The 18164-nt window shown below is 36.3% G+C and overlaps 1 protein-coding gene across 1 annotated transcript in view; it reads right to left on the bottom strand.

Annotated features, from left to right (window-relative positions):
• Positions 1-18164, bottom strand: part of EYS (eyes shut homolog) — a 1412275-nt gene that overhangs the window by 246633 nt on the left and 1147478 nt on the right. The window contains 2 exon segments of the mRNA XM_057494276.1: positions 13440-13582; positions 14051-14057. Of these exon segments, the coding sequence (XP_057350259.1) occupies positions 13440-13582; positions 14051-14057 (150 nt within the window).

Genomic DNA, 18164 nt, shown 5'->3' with positions numbered 1-18164 from the left:
GAGCTAGAGGGTATTATGCTCAGTGAAATAAGCCAGGTGGAGAAAGACAAGTACCAGATGATTTCACTCATATGTGGAGTATAAGAACAAAAGAAAAACTGAAGGAACAAAACAGCAGCAGACTCACAGAACCCAAGAATGGACTAACAGTTACCAACGGGAGAGGGACTGGGGAGGATGGGTGGGAAGGGAGGGATAAGGGTGGGAAGAAAAGAAAGGGGGCATTATGATTATCATGTATAGTGTTGGGGGGGGGCACGGGGAGGGCTGTGCAACACAGAGAAGACAAGTAGTGATTTTATAGCATCTTACTATGTTGATGGACAGTGACTGTGAACGGGGATGTGGGGGGGACTTGGTGAAGCGGGGAGCCTAGTAAACATAATGTCCTTCATGTAATTGTAGATTAATGATACCAAAAAAAAAAAAAAACGCCATCATTTTGATTCCTGAATCTACCAATAAAACCAGGATGAAACCACTTTGAATAAGCACTTAGGCATGTTTTTGAACAACTCACAGGTGATATTTTAAAGCAATTATTCTCTCAATCAGGAAATATTATTGCAGTTCATATTTTGGTTTTATTCATGAATTGAGTATCTGAAATCCATTTCAACAAAATTGGGTATTTTAGAGGCAATATTTATCTAAAAGGCTACCCCTGCTTGAGAAAAATCTGAAAAAAATATATTAGTCTGTGACCATCTTTTTATTAGACATACTCATTTTAGTGTACCATCCCTCCTCTTACTAGACAGGAAGAGATTGCTAAACTTTCGTGCTTTCTGGACTTTTCCAAAAAATGTCAATGATTGAATATAATTGACCTGTGTAATTTTCAAGGATGAAAAATATCTTTTCTAAAGGCTTTTTGTGCAGTACTTCACCATTACAACCTGATGAATTTTACGTAACAGAATGCCATGGCTTTTTCATAATAGTAAATATATAAAAATTTGATTTGCCATAAGTACAGCAGTATATGTTAATTCGTACACATCTTTAAAACATCTTTATGTTTACCACACCTACATATTTTGTGGGCTAAGTAAAAATAATTTTATCTACCCCTATTTTGTTAATTCCAGAATTGACACATGGCATACTGATTCTATTTTTCTTTCAATATAGTACATTAATGATACCAAAAAAAATATATGGCATCATAACTAGAATATAATTTTCACTAAATTTATTTCTGAAATTCCCAAGCGACTCAATGTGTCAGCAAAGTTGAAATAGTAAGGCAAAGTTGAAAACAGAAAATAGAAAAGAAGTTTTAGATTCTTTTAATACTTCTTAAAAATAATAATCAGTTGAGTTTTCAAAACTGTTATGTTCACGAATTTGACACAGCATATTTTTAGAATTAAAAAGTTAAATAGAGAATTTTGAGTATGTCTCAAGGGTTTCATGAAATATGTAAAGTACAAAACATTTTACCTGTACTTGTTGCCTGTAACTTAGTACATGGCCTGATGGGTACGATTAGAGCTGGACTATGGATTTGGCCTCCTGTCTTTGGAAAGTTCTGTGTGATTCCTCAGTGTCCTCAGGTTTTGTGTACCTTAGTGTCCTCCTTTCTAAAATGAGTATAATTTTGTGTCCTCATTGGGTGGACACCAGGAATAAATAATTAAATCCAGGTAAAGAGCTTAAAAGTGTGTTTGTAAAGTAGTAAGAGCTTAATGTGTGGTAGCTATTTTATTATTAATATCACATTTAAACAGTTTTTAAGAAAACATTTTGAGTCATGAACTTCTCTGTCTGATCTTGAAGGCCCTCTGCTAATGCCACTACTTTTTTTTTTTTTGCAACACAACTTTGGAGTTCTTGTTAGGTTCAAGTCAATTTTCTAATTTCTTACATGAACATTTTATCATTTGTGTATTTGCATATGCCAAACCTACTGCCTTAAAGATCCAAGAAACTAAATTTCCATGGCCATCATCTAAGTAACTGATCTCCATTAGTTTGGGTTCCATGATGAAGTCTATCTAATTCTTTTTCTTCTACTGTCATATACTCAACACTTACACACCCGTTTTTCCTGAATTAATTCAGTTTACATGTAGTCTTGGGGGCCATGCACCTTTAATAGATACTCCCTGTATTCCTAGCATTTTTATAGTATTTTAAGTGTGACAAAGGTAAGAGATCTTTGCTCCATTTATTGTTTGGTTTTGGAGATGAGATGATTGTCCACCAAAAAGACCAACAGAGTATCAGAAGACATGAGCATGCTAAGAGTTGAAAGTAAGGGAGAGGAGTATGTACTGGGACCGATCTAGGCTAGCTTCCAGGGGAGGTGAGCTGGCAGAAAGGACAGCGTACAATTCAGGAGAAAAGAACTGAGAGCATTTCAGGGGAGAATCTGTAGCATTAGGGAAGATGAGTGTCGTTGGAACAAACGGGACTGTGTTGGGACAGTAAGGACCATGGCTTTAATGGAACGGGTCATCCGTGTTTGGGAACAGGAGGATAAAGATGTACTGGGGAGAAGCTGATAAAGGACCTTGATTACATGGCACGTAATTTGTCTTTGAAAAGATACATGATGAGGGAGGGACTTCTTATAGACACTTTGATTCGAAATGATCTCCTTTTAAGAGTATTTGAGGTAAGAAAACCTGAACAGCAATGAGTTGTGTAGCATTGTGTAGCTGTGTAGGGGTTAAATATGAGGGATCTAGAATAAAACACTTTAGGTGGAAATCTAAACTGCTTTAGTGACTAGTCGCATGACCTTAGATAAATTACCTAATCTCTTCAAGCCCCAGTTTCTTCATCTCTTAAATGGGTATCATAAAGGTAACTTCCCTTTAGAGATATTGTGAAGATGAAATGAGATTGTGTGGAAGGTATTTATCATAGTGCCTGTTCATAAGGACAAACTAAATACTATTATTATATAGCTGTTAATGGTCATAAATAAATGACTAGCTGAGATTATTGTTACGCAGGTGAAGTTTCTAGCATAACCTCATAAATAAAATCTTGTTTGTTGGATCCACTGCAAACCCCCCAGACATGCCTACCTCACGATCATCTGGACAGCCATCTCCCTTGCTGTCATGGAAACCAATCTCCTTTTTGGAGTGTAGACTTTTGTGCCCACTTATGATCCTACTCATCTGCTTTTTATATCATATACCAGCGCCTGCCTCTGACAGATCCAGGCCTATCGCTTTCTCATCTATGAAACTATAAAAGGGGGCAAGCCCAATAAACAAAGGACTTCAAAAACATTTCCACCAGAGGGGAGTGAATTTATCACCCTACTTGCCAATTAGCACTGGCCAGGGCTGTGACTCTCAGAATAAGCCCCTGGGAATATCTCCTAGCTCTCACAAAATAGGTATGAGTTGTCTCCAAACCTTCTTTAGCAGATTTTTAAAGACACATTTGAGGACGTGCCGTGTAATCATACAGCTCTGTCAACAGCCTTTGTCTGACATCTTCCTAAGAAGCAGACAGACTGACAGGGTCTACACCTCAAATAGAAGGGAAAAATCTCAGAAGAGAGGTAAAATGATGCAGAGAAAATTTTTACTTTCACCAAACATTTTATCTCCCTCAAATATATCTCTTGAACGATTCCCATGATAGACAAGTAATAAATGCGAACTGGTACATATGATCTTTGAGACCTGCCCACAGATTGGAAAATATGCTATTAGTAATATAGGAAAATTCCACAGGAAGAAGAAATATATTTGATGTCCTTGATCTTCGTGTCCATTAAACATCAGAATTAGTACATAAAATCCTACTGATAGAGCTGTGGGGAACTTTGGAGGACATTCAGAAAAGGGTGCCTAGGATAATTAAACGCTTAGGGAACAAAACCATGAGGGAGTAAGTTTATTTAATTGGAAGGAGAAATATCTGCAGAACACATCATTAAAGTATTCATGAAGGGTTTTTAGTGAGATGCTATAAAATAAAAGTAGTAAGCAATTTTTCTAGCCTGAGGGCAGCAATAGAAGAAATAGCCTTATATGATGTGATGGTAAACCATAATACTAGTATTACACGTCTGAGGGGCACTTGATGCTTTTCAAAGAACATTCATATAGATGATACAGATGACTGCATCGCAGAAAATGGATGTTATTATCTTTATGTTTCAAAGAGAGGAACAGACGGGTAGAATACTTCTTTGGAGTCACACAGCAAATGCTTTGATCCCTCACTTCCCTACACCCAGATGTCTTTTAGGAACCCTGTGCCTTCATTTTGAATTATAATGAACATATAAAGATCTATAATTTTGCCCTATCCCCAGGTATACCCAACTTGGGTCATGCTCTGTGTTCTAACGATAAATCGCTGAATGGCATTATTTGTGGTTATCTATGTCCAGGCTGATGTACACCTACGAACTGGCGTTTGGGGTTTTGATGTGATTAGTGTTTAGATGTTCTTCCTAAGGGTCACTATTTTTTCAGGTCACACCTGACAAGAGAGTGTAGAAACATGTCATTCATATGGAGAACTCAGTCCTGCAGCTACTGTTGGGGGGGTTATGACAGGTGTGGCGATAGGTGTCTAGTTTATCTAAAAATGACATGAGTTTACCTAAGTGTAATTCAAATGCAGGTGTCTTGGGCTTCATCAGCCATTTTCGCTGAGTCTTACCAGCATGGGCTGCGGTGTGCTGCCCTGAGGCTCCTGGGAATGACAGTAAGCACAAAGGCTGGGTCACCTGGATTCGATTCAGGACACCAAGAACATCCCTACCCCAGAGTTCTCCTGAGGTCAGCTGCAGCCTCTGTTGCCTGCTTTGCAATTCAACTTTGACCTCTTTTCCACGCTGTTTCTCTCACGTGTGTTTTTAACACATGTTGTCCCCAAGAACATTTCCTAATGAACTTCCTGCATGTGAATCTCCACTGTCTATTTCCAAGGAAACTGACTTAAGATATTAGTTAAATCTCAGTGGCTGAGAACCAATTCTTTTAACTAGGAACTGCAATCCATTGTGGAATCTCTGCCTCCAAATACTTTTAAGAAACCTGACGACTGCTGGCACATGTGTGCCCGCCCAAGTATCAGGTTTGCTCTGGTGATTTCTATGCTTCACTGATTTATGACTTTACTTCTTCATTCTCTGCAATGGCCATCTCAAGCTGGAACTGTGTTTCCATCACACTTCCTGAGGCTTCGATACTGGAGGAACTGGAATTCCCCTTCAGCACATTTCTCTTCTCTGCTGCTGCGAGCTCGTGGCAAGGATGAGTGGCACAGCTAATACAGTGCGAGTAGGAGAAGGTTCCTTTGTTATTTTATTCATTTGGGAGGTGGGACGGGATTCCCAGGGCCTGATGGTTGAGTTCATCCCAGTCCGTCACATACGGCTGGAAATTTCTAAATAGTGGAAGCTTTACTGACATGTCTAATAGGCCCCTATCTAATTTTTTATATAGGGCTTTGGCCTGGAAGCTCTTTTTTTATCTTTGTACCATTTTGTCTTTGAAGGCAGACTGGGGTTCATATATTACCCACAATTAGAATTAGGTCAACTATTACAAAATTAAAAAGTAGGAGACCGTAGGACAGAGTTTTTACATTAAGTACTATAAAACAGTACTTTACTGTGTTTTATGATGGCACTGGAATAAATGATCTGAGGGAATATTAAAAGTCTTTGTTCTTTATTTACTGAGTTCAAACACTTGGTCTCAGTACCAGTACCTGTCTATAAAACCAATTTTTAATTTAAAAAATTTAGTAAATCCTTTGATGAGTCTTAAACTATTCTTAAAGGGGTCTGTGTTGGGTGGAACAGAGTTCACAGGTGTTAACTTGTTAAACAGTATATACGCAATATAGATCTTCTTTTTATTCAGTATAGTGATGAAGTCGTGGGTAATTTGCCGAGGAGGAAGCAGGCATTAGCTTCCTTTAGCTTCATTTAGAAAGTTAAGTGGCTGGCTTTTTTTTTTTCCTAAATAAATAAGATTGTCTATATTTTAAGTCCACTCCATGAGAACAGTTCTAAAGAACTTAGTGAAGATAAATATGTTGTCAAAGATTGAGGCCTACCACTAAGAACAGGATTTAAAGAATTTTCACAGTAAAACATCTTTTCTAGTAGCTAGAGCAGTAATCAAATATCCTCTAACCATGATGATAAATCCCAATTAGGGAGAGTTATGAGGCCTACAGAAGCGGGTGGGAAAATGCATGGAATATAAATCTAGATTGTTAAATCACCACTTCTTCACTTAATAAACAAATAATAGTTTGAAAGTTCCTCATGAATCTTATTTTCAACATCTGAAATCCCTTTATTTAACTGTCCTGTGTGGCCAAGTGTTCACTGACTCTTTCAGTTATTGCTTTTCTGCCTGAATTCCTAGAATATTCAGTTCACCCCTAAGTTTTCATTTGCTTCCTGTTACTTTCTTTTATAATCTTGTTGGAAAGATGACAGAGGACATGTATTATAAAATTACAGAGAGAGAAGGCTTGTAGAGATTGAAGTTCATTTTGCCTTTCACTCTGCCACTGTACAAGAATAATTCAAACTGTCTCCCTGGTCCTTTTTGATAATTGTGGAAATCTCCCGCTAACAACTAAGGGTGAAGAAAATGTGAAGCTTCCCTCAGCATACATTGCTAAATCAAAAGAATTTCTTGCCTTTTCTTTATTTATTGTGCTTTTCTGCATTAGAAATCACAATGTTATAAAATAAAAAAAGGACATCACAATGTCAGTTGGCGATTTACTGAAGCTAAACATCCCTTCACCTTGAACTTTATGTTCCCTTAATACCCAATCTCCACACAGTTTCCTACATGACCCATGGTGTTATTCTACACTGTGATGTCTTTGCTTACCCTCTTCCATCTGCTGCTCCCCTGATAGATTCCTAATCTTTCTTCAAAATCCAGTTTACTTCCTGCTCCACCTTAGAGATGCACTCACTTGCCAATTGCTCTTTCCTTTTCTCTTCTCTTGAGTCTTTAGCTGTTCTCAGGACCTAAAGGCCAACTAGTTCTTTAGTCTGTCTTGGCATCCTAATGAACCCCAAGATGAGGAACTGTGGCCCTGAATCTTCACTTTGTAACTTTGCTAAAAGCCATTCCATTTGGGCATTTTGAACTGAATCGCACACTTAAAAGGAGCAAACATGTGATTACAATAGTCAAACAATCACTTGAAATATTTTTTTTTCTATCAAACTGGTTGAATCCACTGACATTATTCAGAATATACTGTATACACTCAGGTTGACATTGAGATGATTATGTCTTTGCTCAGAAAGCTCCATCCTATTTCTGCATTACTAAGCACCAAATTGATACTTAATGATCTTGTTTCTCAAGATCCATGCAAAGTTTAGATTCAAGTATATATGCTAGCAGAAGACTCTATCCAATAATCCTCAACAACACCAAAATCACCAACTTCTAGACCCACAGATATTCTTTAAGGATTTTCTTAAGCCTCTTTAACAAAAGAAATTTTAGTTTTACAATACATATTCACAGTTGAATACAAATAAACTGCATTATAACTTGCTGTCCAGCTAGTATTGATGTATGTTATATATGGACATATTATGTATGATTAGTGTGTTATGTATAGATAAAGGAGCAAGAGTAATATTTAGATTTATGTATTCATATCCATGTTATGTAATAATAAAGTATCATGCTGCATTTCTCCTCTTGAGCTATGGTATTCCTACATTTCCTCTAAGAAATACCAGATGGAGGAGCTGATGGAAAAGATACAAAAATTAATATTGAAGTGATGAAGTTTGACCTTTTTAAGATGAAAAGCTTGCCAAACTTTCCATACTGAATGGCAACGTTTTATGAATAAATCTAATATATTATAGATTTAGCACAGTTCAGAAGTCACCATCTGTTTTAAGAAGTGAAGGTTCTCACTATCATATAGTTCTGAGCTTTAAGACTAAAGGCATGCAATCCACGGCTTATATAATATTAATTATTAGTGTGAAAAGTTTTATATAATTTTACAAAATCAGAAACTTAAAGGACATTTTGAGTTATTCTCAAAATTATAACTGATAGTACATCACAGATATTCTTTCTTCTTACATGAACTTGGGCAGCCTGCTCATTCAATATATGGAGTTCCAGCTGGGCAGCAAGTTGTAAGACAGAATTAAGTGGGAAACTAGTAAAGCACTGGACTCTGATTTTGAGTATAGTTATCTGAAAGACTTTTGACAAGTTAAGTATGGGTATTATAAGAAGCTGACACTTATTTCTTTCTTCTTTTTTTTACAAATTATTTACTAGCAAATCTCTTCATTCAATATAGCCAAAATCAATTTCACTCAAAATATAAAGTTCAAGGTGAAGGGATGTTTAGTTTCAGTAAATCGACAACTAACATTGTGATTTCTAATGCAGAAAAGCACAATAAATAAAGAAAAGGCAAGAAATTCTTTTGATTTAGCAATGTATGCTGAGGGAAACTTCACATTTTCTTCACCCTTAGTTGTTAGCGGGAGATTTCCACAATTATCAAAAAGGACTAGGGAGACAGTTTTGAGGCTAATACTGGTTTTGCAATACAACAATTAAAAAAAAATCTACTTTCTTAAACAAACAACTATGGGAAATTGAGCTAATTTAAATAAAAAGTAATCTATATGGATAAGTATACACACAAACACAGACATATAAATATATACCAACCTATATGAGACTTTTATCCCATAGGAATCATGAAAATCAAACAAGAGGTAAAAATCAGTCCATTTACAAAACTCGACTGCAGTTTTTATCAGTTTATTTTGTTTTCTGGACAAATATCTTAGAAGGTAATGTGACAGAAATGCTTGCAATGGTTTTATCTGATGTTTGGTTCAGTTGTAGCAAGTTCGAGGGTTCTTGCTCCTAATTACTAGAAACTTTACCAGCCACTGTTGAATTGGACTTAAACCATACATGCATTCCTTTAATGCTAATCCGCTTCTACAAAGTGCCTGATAAAGGTGTGCAGTTCTGATAGTCATGCCATTCTTGATCAACAGCCCCTTGACTTTGGCGCCCTAAGGCTTTGTTGACCAAAATGAGTTAGTAGATATTGGGGTGTGCCTTAGATTTTACATGGATATACTTCATACCTCTGGATCAAACTCTGAGGAAATGTCAGGTGTTTAGGATGGTGGAATCTAAGGAAGGTAGGATAGGTTACGTGGCTTTAAAACATGCAGATAACTCAGTAAATTACCTAGAGGAAAGGACACTGGATTTCTTTAGAGAACAAAATAATTGAATGAAGAGTGAGCTTTTGTATAGGGCAGCCACAAAAGGTGACAGACAAATTTAAACTGCAGAAACTTTAAAATGTGTATATATGGATGCATGTGTGTGTGTGTGTGTGTGTGTGTGTGTGTGTGTGTGTGTGGTAAGACAATTTTTCTGAACTTCCCTAAAGGAGAATAACCTTTGTGAAAACTAAGACTCGGTCTATGTGATCCCTTTCAAAATTAGTTGAAATTAAAGACAAACTGTGCATGAGTATGAATTACAATGTGTCTGTAGAACTGTGATCTCTGCTCCATTTCATTTAAGAAGAGCTTCTATCTTAATACTGAATTGACCTCAATCACTACAAGTGGCTTATTCAAGTTCTTCTTCCGCCAGCTATCCTATAGGTATAATGCAGATGTTAGTAGAAGGAAATACTCACATGTTCAGTATCAGTGGCTAACAACAAAATAAAAATCAAAGCCACTTTTTATATATTTACCTTCGAGCCCAGTCCATTAATTTTTAAAAATGATTCTTATCAATCATGCTATAATATTTTGTTGTCAAGAACCCTTAAATATGGGAGAAATTCCATCAGTACTCATACAATTAAAAAATAACCTAATTCATGTTTTTTTGTTTTTTTTTTTAGGGAGAAATTCATCCTGAATTGGCATAGCAAGAGTTCTGCTAGTGAGAATTAGGATAGCTGGGAAAAGCTGTACTTGAAGACCCTTTTAATTCTAACTTCTGCCTGGTTAAGGGTGGAGAAGCAAGAGTGGAGCATGCAAGACAGAGAGAAGAGGTGACATAAAAACTGGGCAGAGGGGGATAAAGCAAAAGGCAGTCATACACAGATCTAGGGACATACACAAAAACAGACATCAGAATCAGCCTCTATGTTTGTGTCTTTCTCCATTTTCTCTCCCGTCTGGCAGGGAATCTTTTCTTATGTGTATTGTATGTGCTGCTCCAAACTTCTAAGAGACTTTATGTTCCAATTATGTTTTACTTTTCTACATATTAACACATTCCACTCAACTAATAATTCCAACTGACAATTAAGCATGCTGAAATCTCTCACCTTACATTCTTTTCCCTTTTCACTCCTCACTTCCCTCTAGTTACAACCTTAATTCTTTTTAGACTTCCACAGTAAAACTTCTTGAAAGAGTTGTCTGTACTTGTTTCAGCTTCCTCCAAACTGGCTTCTTGCCTACGATGAAGTCTCCAGGTCATGGAGTCATGAAACCAGTCCAAGGGACTCTCAGAGCATTTGATAAACCTCTCCATTGTCTTCCCCAGCACTCCACTCCTTTTGTTTGATGCCTACTTCCTTGGTCTCTCTTAGACTGTTTTACAACTCATCTTCCTCCCTGCAGTAACTGTATGTTAACTCAAGACTCAGCCCCAGGTAATTCTTTTTTACTCACTCTATACTCTTATCCATGCTCATAGTTTCAGTTACCATCCTCGCACTGATGATTCATAAACTTAATGTTTCCCAGCCAAACCTCTCTGGGCTCTACTTCCATATCTTCAACTTGCAAACTCCACTTTGATGTTTCAGAGGTACCTCAATCTCATCATGCTCAAACCTGGACTCCCAATCTTCTCTATCAAACTCGTTCTTGCATTGTTTGGTATCTCAGTGGATATTATTATAATCTCTCATCCAGGTGCACAACAGAAAATGAGTATTCATTTTCCACACCACTCTTTTCACTTCTGGTATTAATCAGTCATATTTTTACTCCTAATTAAGTTTTAAATCTGTCAATTTCTCTGTGACACCCGTCTAGTCCAAGTCACATATGTCTTACTTCGGACATGCAATTTCAAGCCACGGGATTGGCCCCCCTTCAATCTCTCCTTAATGTAGCTCTAAGGCCCTATAGCGTTTGCCACCTGCTGCTGACCTCTCCTCCTTCGTCTTCCCATACTGAGACCCCCCTCTGGGTCTCTGTTCCATACACTTTAGTCTCTTGGGGCCCTTGAGATGCCCTGGCTCTTTCTACCAAAGGGTCTTTTCACAAGCTTTTCCCTCTGCCTGGAATATATAGAACACTATTTTAACTGCTTTTGCTTGTTTTTACCAAGTCTACCTCTAATCAAATCATTTTTCAGACAGCCTCACTGGACTCTAGCATAGGCCAGGCTACTTTGTAAATAAATTGTTTTTCCTGCACTGTTCTTTTATTTTTACACATTTCAAATTTTAATTTTCCTTCATTAGTGTGACTATTTGTCAGTCTTCACTAATTTTATACACACAGGAATTTGGAAGTGTGTTTCGGCTTACCATTGAATTCCAGGAGCTTAGTATAGTGCTACTAATATAATAAGCACCACTTGTTATCTGAATACATGAAATTAAACACAGAAATTAAAAAAACCCAGAAGAAACAGAAAGAGAAATTAAGAAGTTAAGAGAGTGCTTAGCAGATGGGCACCCAAAATTCTAAAATTAATTTTTAGTTAATTTTATCTAAACTTACCATGAAAATTTAAATAATTCATATTTATTAAACAAATTTAAATAATTTCTATAATATATAACATGTAATATACAAGATATAATATAGCTCTAAGATCAGCTTTTAATGTAACCTATTGTCAGCCCCTCTCACAGGACATTGTCTAATAAGACAAAGCAAATTGACATTTTTGCATCAGTAGCTATATCTCACTTTTTAAATTTTGGTTAAGTTAACTGAAAGACTTGGAAATTCCTTGGTTTTCAGGTTTAGTAGAGGTGTTATTATTTTTATTATTTTTTTTACAGGATGTTTTCAACTTCAGGTTATCAAGTATCTGAATGGTTTACTTGAGGACTGACCAGTTAGGTCATCATTACTCAAAGGCAAACATGAAGGAATTAGGAAAAGTTTAACCAAAAATAGAAATTAGTTCATATGTAAGTGAACTGTTCTAAGGTTGTATAAAATAATGAGATCATATAAAATAATAATGTTATCAATGCAGTGTGTTTTAAATTGGCTTCTAAGTCATTCAATTTCTCATCTGGCTATTTTTTTTGTGATCAATTAAAACCTTTTTAAGGGAGATTATTAACATAGGAGTTAAATCCATTGCTCTGGAAGTTTGTTTTGTCTGTACAAAACTCAGTGTTCCAAAAGAGTATGCCTAATTTATGAATAATAATTTCATTACCTTACAGTAATTTCATAGCCTTCTTGTCATAACCAATTGAATCGCCCAGCCCAGACGCCCTCATTTCTTCATTCACGTAGACATTTACTGGGCCTCTTTCTGTCAGATGCTCTGCTAACTGCATTAAAAATGAGTAAGGTACTGTCCCTGCCAGTAAGGAGTTTCCATTTTCAGACTGGTGTCAATTTCCTTGATTTTATTTTCTGCTTGACGTAGACCCTGGGAAAGTTGATTTGATTTATATGACCTTTATAGGTTAGCCAAGATTCTTGCCGATCAGTCTAACTTATCCAAAAGTCATCTAGCATAAAACTTAGACACCAAATGTTATTTTTAACTGACATAGAGTAACTTTAGAGACCATTGTCACTACACTGCTCTACTGATAAAGAATTTTAAATTCTTGGCTGCTACATATAAATTTTGTTTAGTAACGTCCTTGGCATGTGACCGTCACATTTAGCTATTCTCTCTTCTGAGATTTCCCAATTCTGTAGCAAGAACTAATTTCAAGACAGTCTTCTAAAAATTTATATGCTTTGGACAGACATTTCCACTAAACATAGAATTTCCACTTAATAAACACTGGGTTTCCCTTTTTTCTATGTGGAATCAGTGGCTTTTTTTTTTCCTCATTCCTAACAGCTCTTTTCAAACTCAAAAGATATTTTGTTGAATAACTGAACTAAAGCATAATTTCAACTAAATCACATGACTCTTTAATCTATTTACTTGCCTCATGATATTTTCAAATAAATTGATGCATTTCCTGTAAGATCTGCCACTGGCTGGTATCATATTACACCTCAGTTTAATCTGTAGTTCACCCCACACTGAAAAAAATGATTGACAGGACAATTTTCAGATGGACCTTCTTGTCTTTCTTTACGTATGTGGGTGGCTAGGCTATTTTATATATGTATATAAAATATGTAAATATATATTTAAAAATACTTGAAAAATAAGTCTCCACACTGCAGTTCAAAAACATAGTGTACTTCTTTGTAGAGTACTTACCAAATTGTGATAGGGATGAATGCATTTGTGTTGATACTGTAATTAGCAGAATGAGTCAAGGTATTTTGAGGACTTCCACATCCATATTTAAATGTGGGCTTCCCTTCCATGAGAAATAAATGAAGAAACTGGTGTCCAAAATTCTTCTCAACACCTTTAAGAATAAATATTATATTAAATTAGTAATTAACGTAGATTTATTCAATCACAACAATCTTTGCACTCAAGGAGTAATGATTTGTTGAGATGGTGGGAGTGTTATTAGATAATTATTCAATGTAATAAGTACTATATTAGAAATATACCTCATTTCTACAGGCTGAGAATAGCATGGTATTAACAGGATTAACCTGGCATGAGATTAACTTCTGACTCTATTTCCTAACAGCTAGATGATCATAACTATTTTGAGCTCCAGTTTCATCATTCATTATAAGGGATGAGAGCAAATAATTATTACAACCACTGTGATAAACAGAATAATAAAGAAATTTTTGGGGGCTTACTGAATATTAGGTTATGATTTATTTTTATTTAGATTTTAATTTTAATATGCATCTTCCATAGAAATCAAAATGATAAAGAAATACATATAAAGAAAAAAGAGAAACATTTCCCCTTCCTCTAGTCCATCCTCCATTCCACTTTCAGTTTCTCTTTTCTATCATTTATCTATTCATATACAAATATTTCTATAGCCCTAATTTACTTTTTAAAATGAAATTGTATAATAAATAACTGCATTCATCTTTCTCTCTTCACTTAACAATAATTTTAGACCACTGTCCATGTAAGCAAACAGATCTGTGACTTTTTAAACATATTTTATTGAAGTATAACTCCTATAGAAATATCTGTATTTATAGCTTGCAGCATAGTGAATTATCCCAAAGAGAACCTGCTCACACAGGCACTACCAACCTGAGAGACAGAACATTATCTGCACTGTCAGAAGTCCTATAAATCACTACTCCTTTCTTCCTCTCACCAAAAGTAATCATAGTCCTCTTTCAATTGTTGGCAAATTTTATTATACAATGTAAAAGAAAATCACATTCATTAAGATTACTATTCAACTCATCAGGAAGTTTTGGGAAGCTCTGAAGTTCATTGTGGAAAATGTTAAGTTTTTTAAAAACTTTAATTTTTTTTTAGAAAGTTTGAGTTTTATCATTGGGAACAAATACCTTTGGCTGCTTTCCTTGAAATAACAGGCTTAATTTGTTAATTTCTGAGAAAACATCTGGAAAATACTCAAATCTGAACAACCATGGGTTATCTCAGTCACTTTTTATGTCATGTTTTCATAGCGGCATTTTCAACTAGCAACTTTAAAAAATTGCACACGTGCTTTTCCTCAAGGCAGCTATTATACATTAGTACGTAGCTGACTTGCTTTATGTATAGTTCCACTTTTACGCAAAGAACATTAAAAAGATGTATACACAAGGATTGAGAATTTTATAAAGTAATATATTTACTGTACCACTAAGGACACTTCTGTGTACAATTTTACATTGAGTGACAGCAGAGTAGAATACAATGACTGAACACATGTGGGGCCTTCGCCATGACACGAGGTGTCAGAGTTTCATTCACTGTGACTTTAATAAATGAGTGCAAATGCCAACACAGTAAAAAGAGGCAAATGTCTTAGTTTTATTAAAAATAATAATTTCGATGTTATAGGTGCCTGAGTCTTGGAGATCCTTAGAGTTATGGATAAACCTGAAATCTCTCTTCATTAGAGTTCACATCAATTTAATAGAAGAAGAAAAAAGAAGAAATCAGAGTGAAACTAAAGGTGCTTCTGAACTTCAGATAAATGTTTCTTTAACATCTCAGCAAGGATGTCTGAAAACCTAGGTTATCTCTCCCCCCATGTCTCAGGCTCCGTGAGAGTGGAATAAAAGCAATATTCAGATCTCAAGGAATGGTTCAGAGAAAAGCGTAAAGAGAGATTGTTTTTGTTTAAGAATTTGAAATAGGAAAAAAAACCCTAGCTCACCCATTCAGATTCTCCTTACCTTTCTTCACTTTTGAGTAATTTTGCAACTCTCTAAGTTGTAGAAAACCAATAATAATCCAAATGATTCTTGTCTATAGAAATGCAAAGTAATCATGTCTGGTGAAATGTAATGGGTAGGTACACTTGTTCTCCACGTATTAGTTTGCTTCAGAATTCCTTAATTTTATATATAGGTCTCTGCTCCTTGAATTCTCCTTTGATCTGGCTGTAGTATCTTACCAGTTCCCACATGAATTAAAAGGTTAAATAAAATCTTTGACATGTATTTATTTAATATACCTTTTTGGGAAGTATCCTTGAACAAAGGAAAATGAGCCAATTTCAGGTTTTGAAATTATGAGGTAAATAAAGAGAAATGATTCATTTTAGAGTAAATAAAATCAAAACCAACTCCAAGGAGAAAATTTTACCTAGAGTATGATATAAATGGAGTTCTCTGGTATTAAGCAACATTAAGTCTTGGACCGGACAGAGACGCCCACGTGACAGATGGCCAAGACTGGGAAGGAAGAAGGGAAAGAAGGATTCAAAATACAACTTAAGAATTGGACAGGAGTGGGACGTGAGAAATCTAAGAAACAGATTTTCTTTGAGTGCTTCAAGTTACAGAATTTACTGAGAATATAAATTCGGTAAGAGAACAACAGAAAGCGAAATGTAATGCATAATAGACTAATCAATATTGCGGAAGTAAGGAAAACAAATTGGACAAAACAATAGCATTAAAGATTTAATAAGAAAATACAAGTAGCAAAGGACATAATAAACATAGTTGAAAACACTCTTTCGGGATCCTCCTGAATGTCCTTTACTACAGCCCACTCAACCCGCCCAGGTGTTTTTTTGAATCACCCCCTCTGAGAACTGCAGCTTTTTGCGCCCCCAAAGTCGCCTGGCTCCTGGCCCAGGGCAAAGCCGCTTTACCTTTCCTGCCTCCCCCGAGATCCATTAGCAGTTTTTTGGGCTGCTACTCTAGTGTTTTGCTTTATTTTTTTCCATGGCTTCTTATTAAATTCCTAGGCTGTTTTTCTCTGAATTTGAGCATATAATTAAGAATTTTTAGTATTATTTCTGACTCTTCTTTTTATGGGAGGGAGGAGGTACGGGCAGGTGAAGCGTTAAGAGAAACACAAAACCGTACCAGCATCTTGCCTTCTCTCTGCTTGGATATATAAAAGATTGTATCATAAAAATGGCATGTGGTGGTTCTTTTTTCTTGAATTGTTGGCTTGTTTTCTCCTCCATCCTTCTGGGAGAGGGAAGGGTGGTTCATTTTGCTGTGCACTAAGGGACAAACTGTTATCCTGCTTCATTCCATTATTTTTATTCACAAGTTTCAATGACTTAATCTTTCCATAAATTGCTTTATGCTACCATTTCAGACTCATATTTTTTGAGCTAAGCCTGAGAAATCTGATACATGGAGTAGAACAGAGCTGAACATTTAGGTCAAGCTGTTGTGCCATATGTGCAAGGTTTGTTTTTCAAAGCTTCAGAAACTGAATTTTAAAGCTTGATGATACACATTAAGCAACATATGCGTAGTACCATGCAAGAATGGGTCATTTTTAAAAAAAGCCCAGCCAGTAAGATCAGTGACAGGGATGAATGGTCTTATCTGAGTATGCGACCAACAGCCTGTCATGAACCGAATCTTTATGACCCATAATGCGGTCCGTGGTGAGCCGGCTTTAGTAAAGATAATGCGAACGAAAATGAGCAATTTAGCTTAGTTCTCCCTATAGTCTGCTATATAGTTACAATTTTAAATAAGCAATTTTCTGTTTTATCTAATAATACTCTTAAAGGAATCAACATATTTTGCTGACAGCAAGATAGTAGGAGGGGAAATGGAAGACCTGCAGCTACTGATGTGTTTACACAATTTTACAGCAAATTATTCACTTCAGGGAATATAGGTCATGTTATTTGGTTGGTTGACTTTTTTTCACTTTTGAATCAATTGACTTGGTATCATAAATGTAGATTCTATAATTAGAGAAAAGTTATGAATATGCACTGAGGAGGAGTTCTTTGGTTTTTAGAAACAGTACTGTAATAGAAAAACTCAGTTTTCCACTTTCCTATGTGAGGAAAAACCCAGTTCTTCCCTACTGTGTATTTGTCTCTTGTGAGGCTCCTTTATTACTCACATAAAGCATTTCACTTCTGGTCAGTCAATATTTGGAGGGTTTTTTCCCACACCAAGAAATTCTCTCGCATACCAGTTGAGTGTCTTACAACTTAAATCGATTCTAACACTGTCTACCCAGAGATTGCATCAAAACCCACAGCTTAAGGGCTCAGCCCCACAGACTGCGCCCCCACTTCAGATGTCAGTGGCAAAGCCAGGTCTTCATCTGGGCTCCGGCCACCTGGCTACAGACTGGAGACCCCAGCCACCCCAGCTTGGGTTTGATTCATTTTCTCCTGAGGCTCCCAGGGCTTGGGGAAACACCTGTGTTTGAGTTTATTAAAGGATGCGAGAAAGCATACAGATAAACAACCGATGAAGATGCATGGGGTGATGTCCGGGAGGGTCTCCCGTGCAGGGGCTTCGGTCCCTGGGGAGTTGGGGTGCGTCACCTGCTTGGTGTGGATAAGTTTATACCCACCTGAAAACTCTCCAAACCCCGTACCCCTGGGATTTCATGGGGGCTTCCTCACATAGGCATGATCAATTACTAACTCCATTT

This window comes from Manis pentadactyla, chromosome 16 (assembly GCF_030020395.1).
Source record: "Manis pentadactyla isolate mManPen7 chromosome 16, mManPen7.hap1, whole genome shotgun sequence".
Classification (NCBI taxonomy): domain Eukaryota; kingdom Metazoa; phylum Chordata; class Mammalia; order Pholidota; family Manidae; genus Manis; species Manis pentadactyla.
This window is presented reverse-complemented; position numbering and strand designations above follow the sequence as displayed.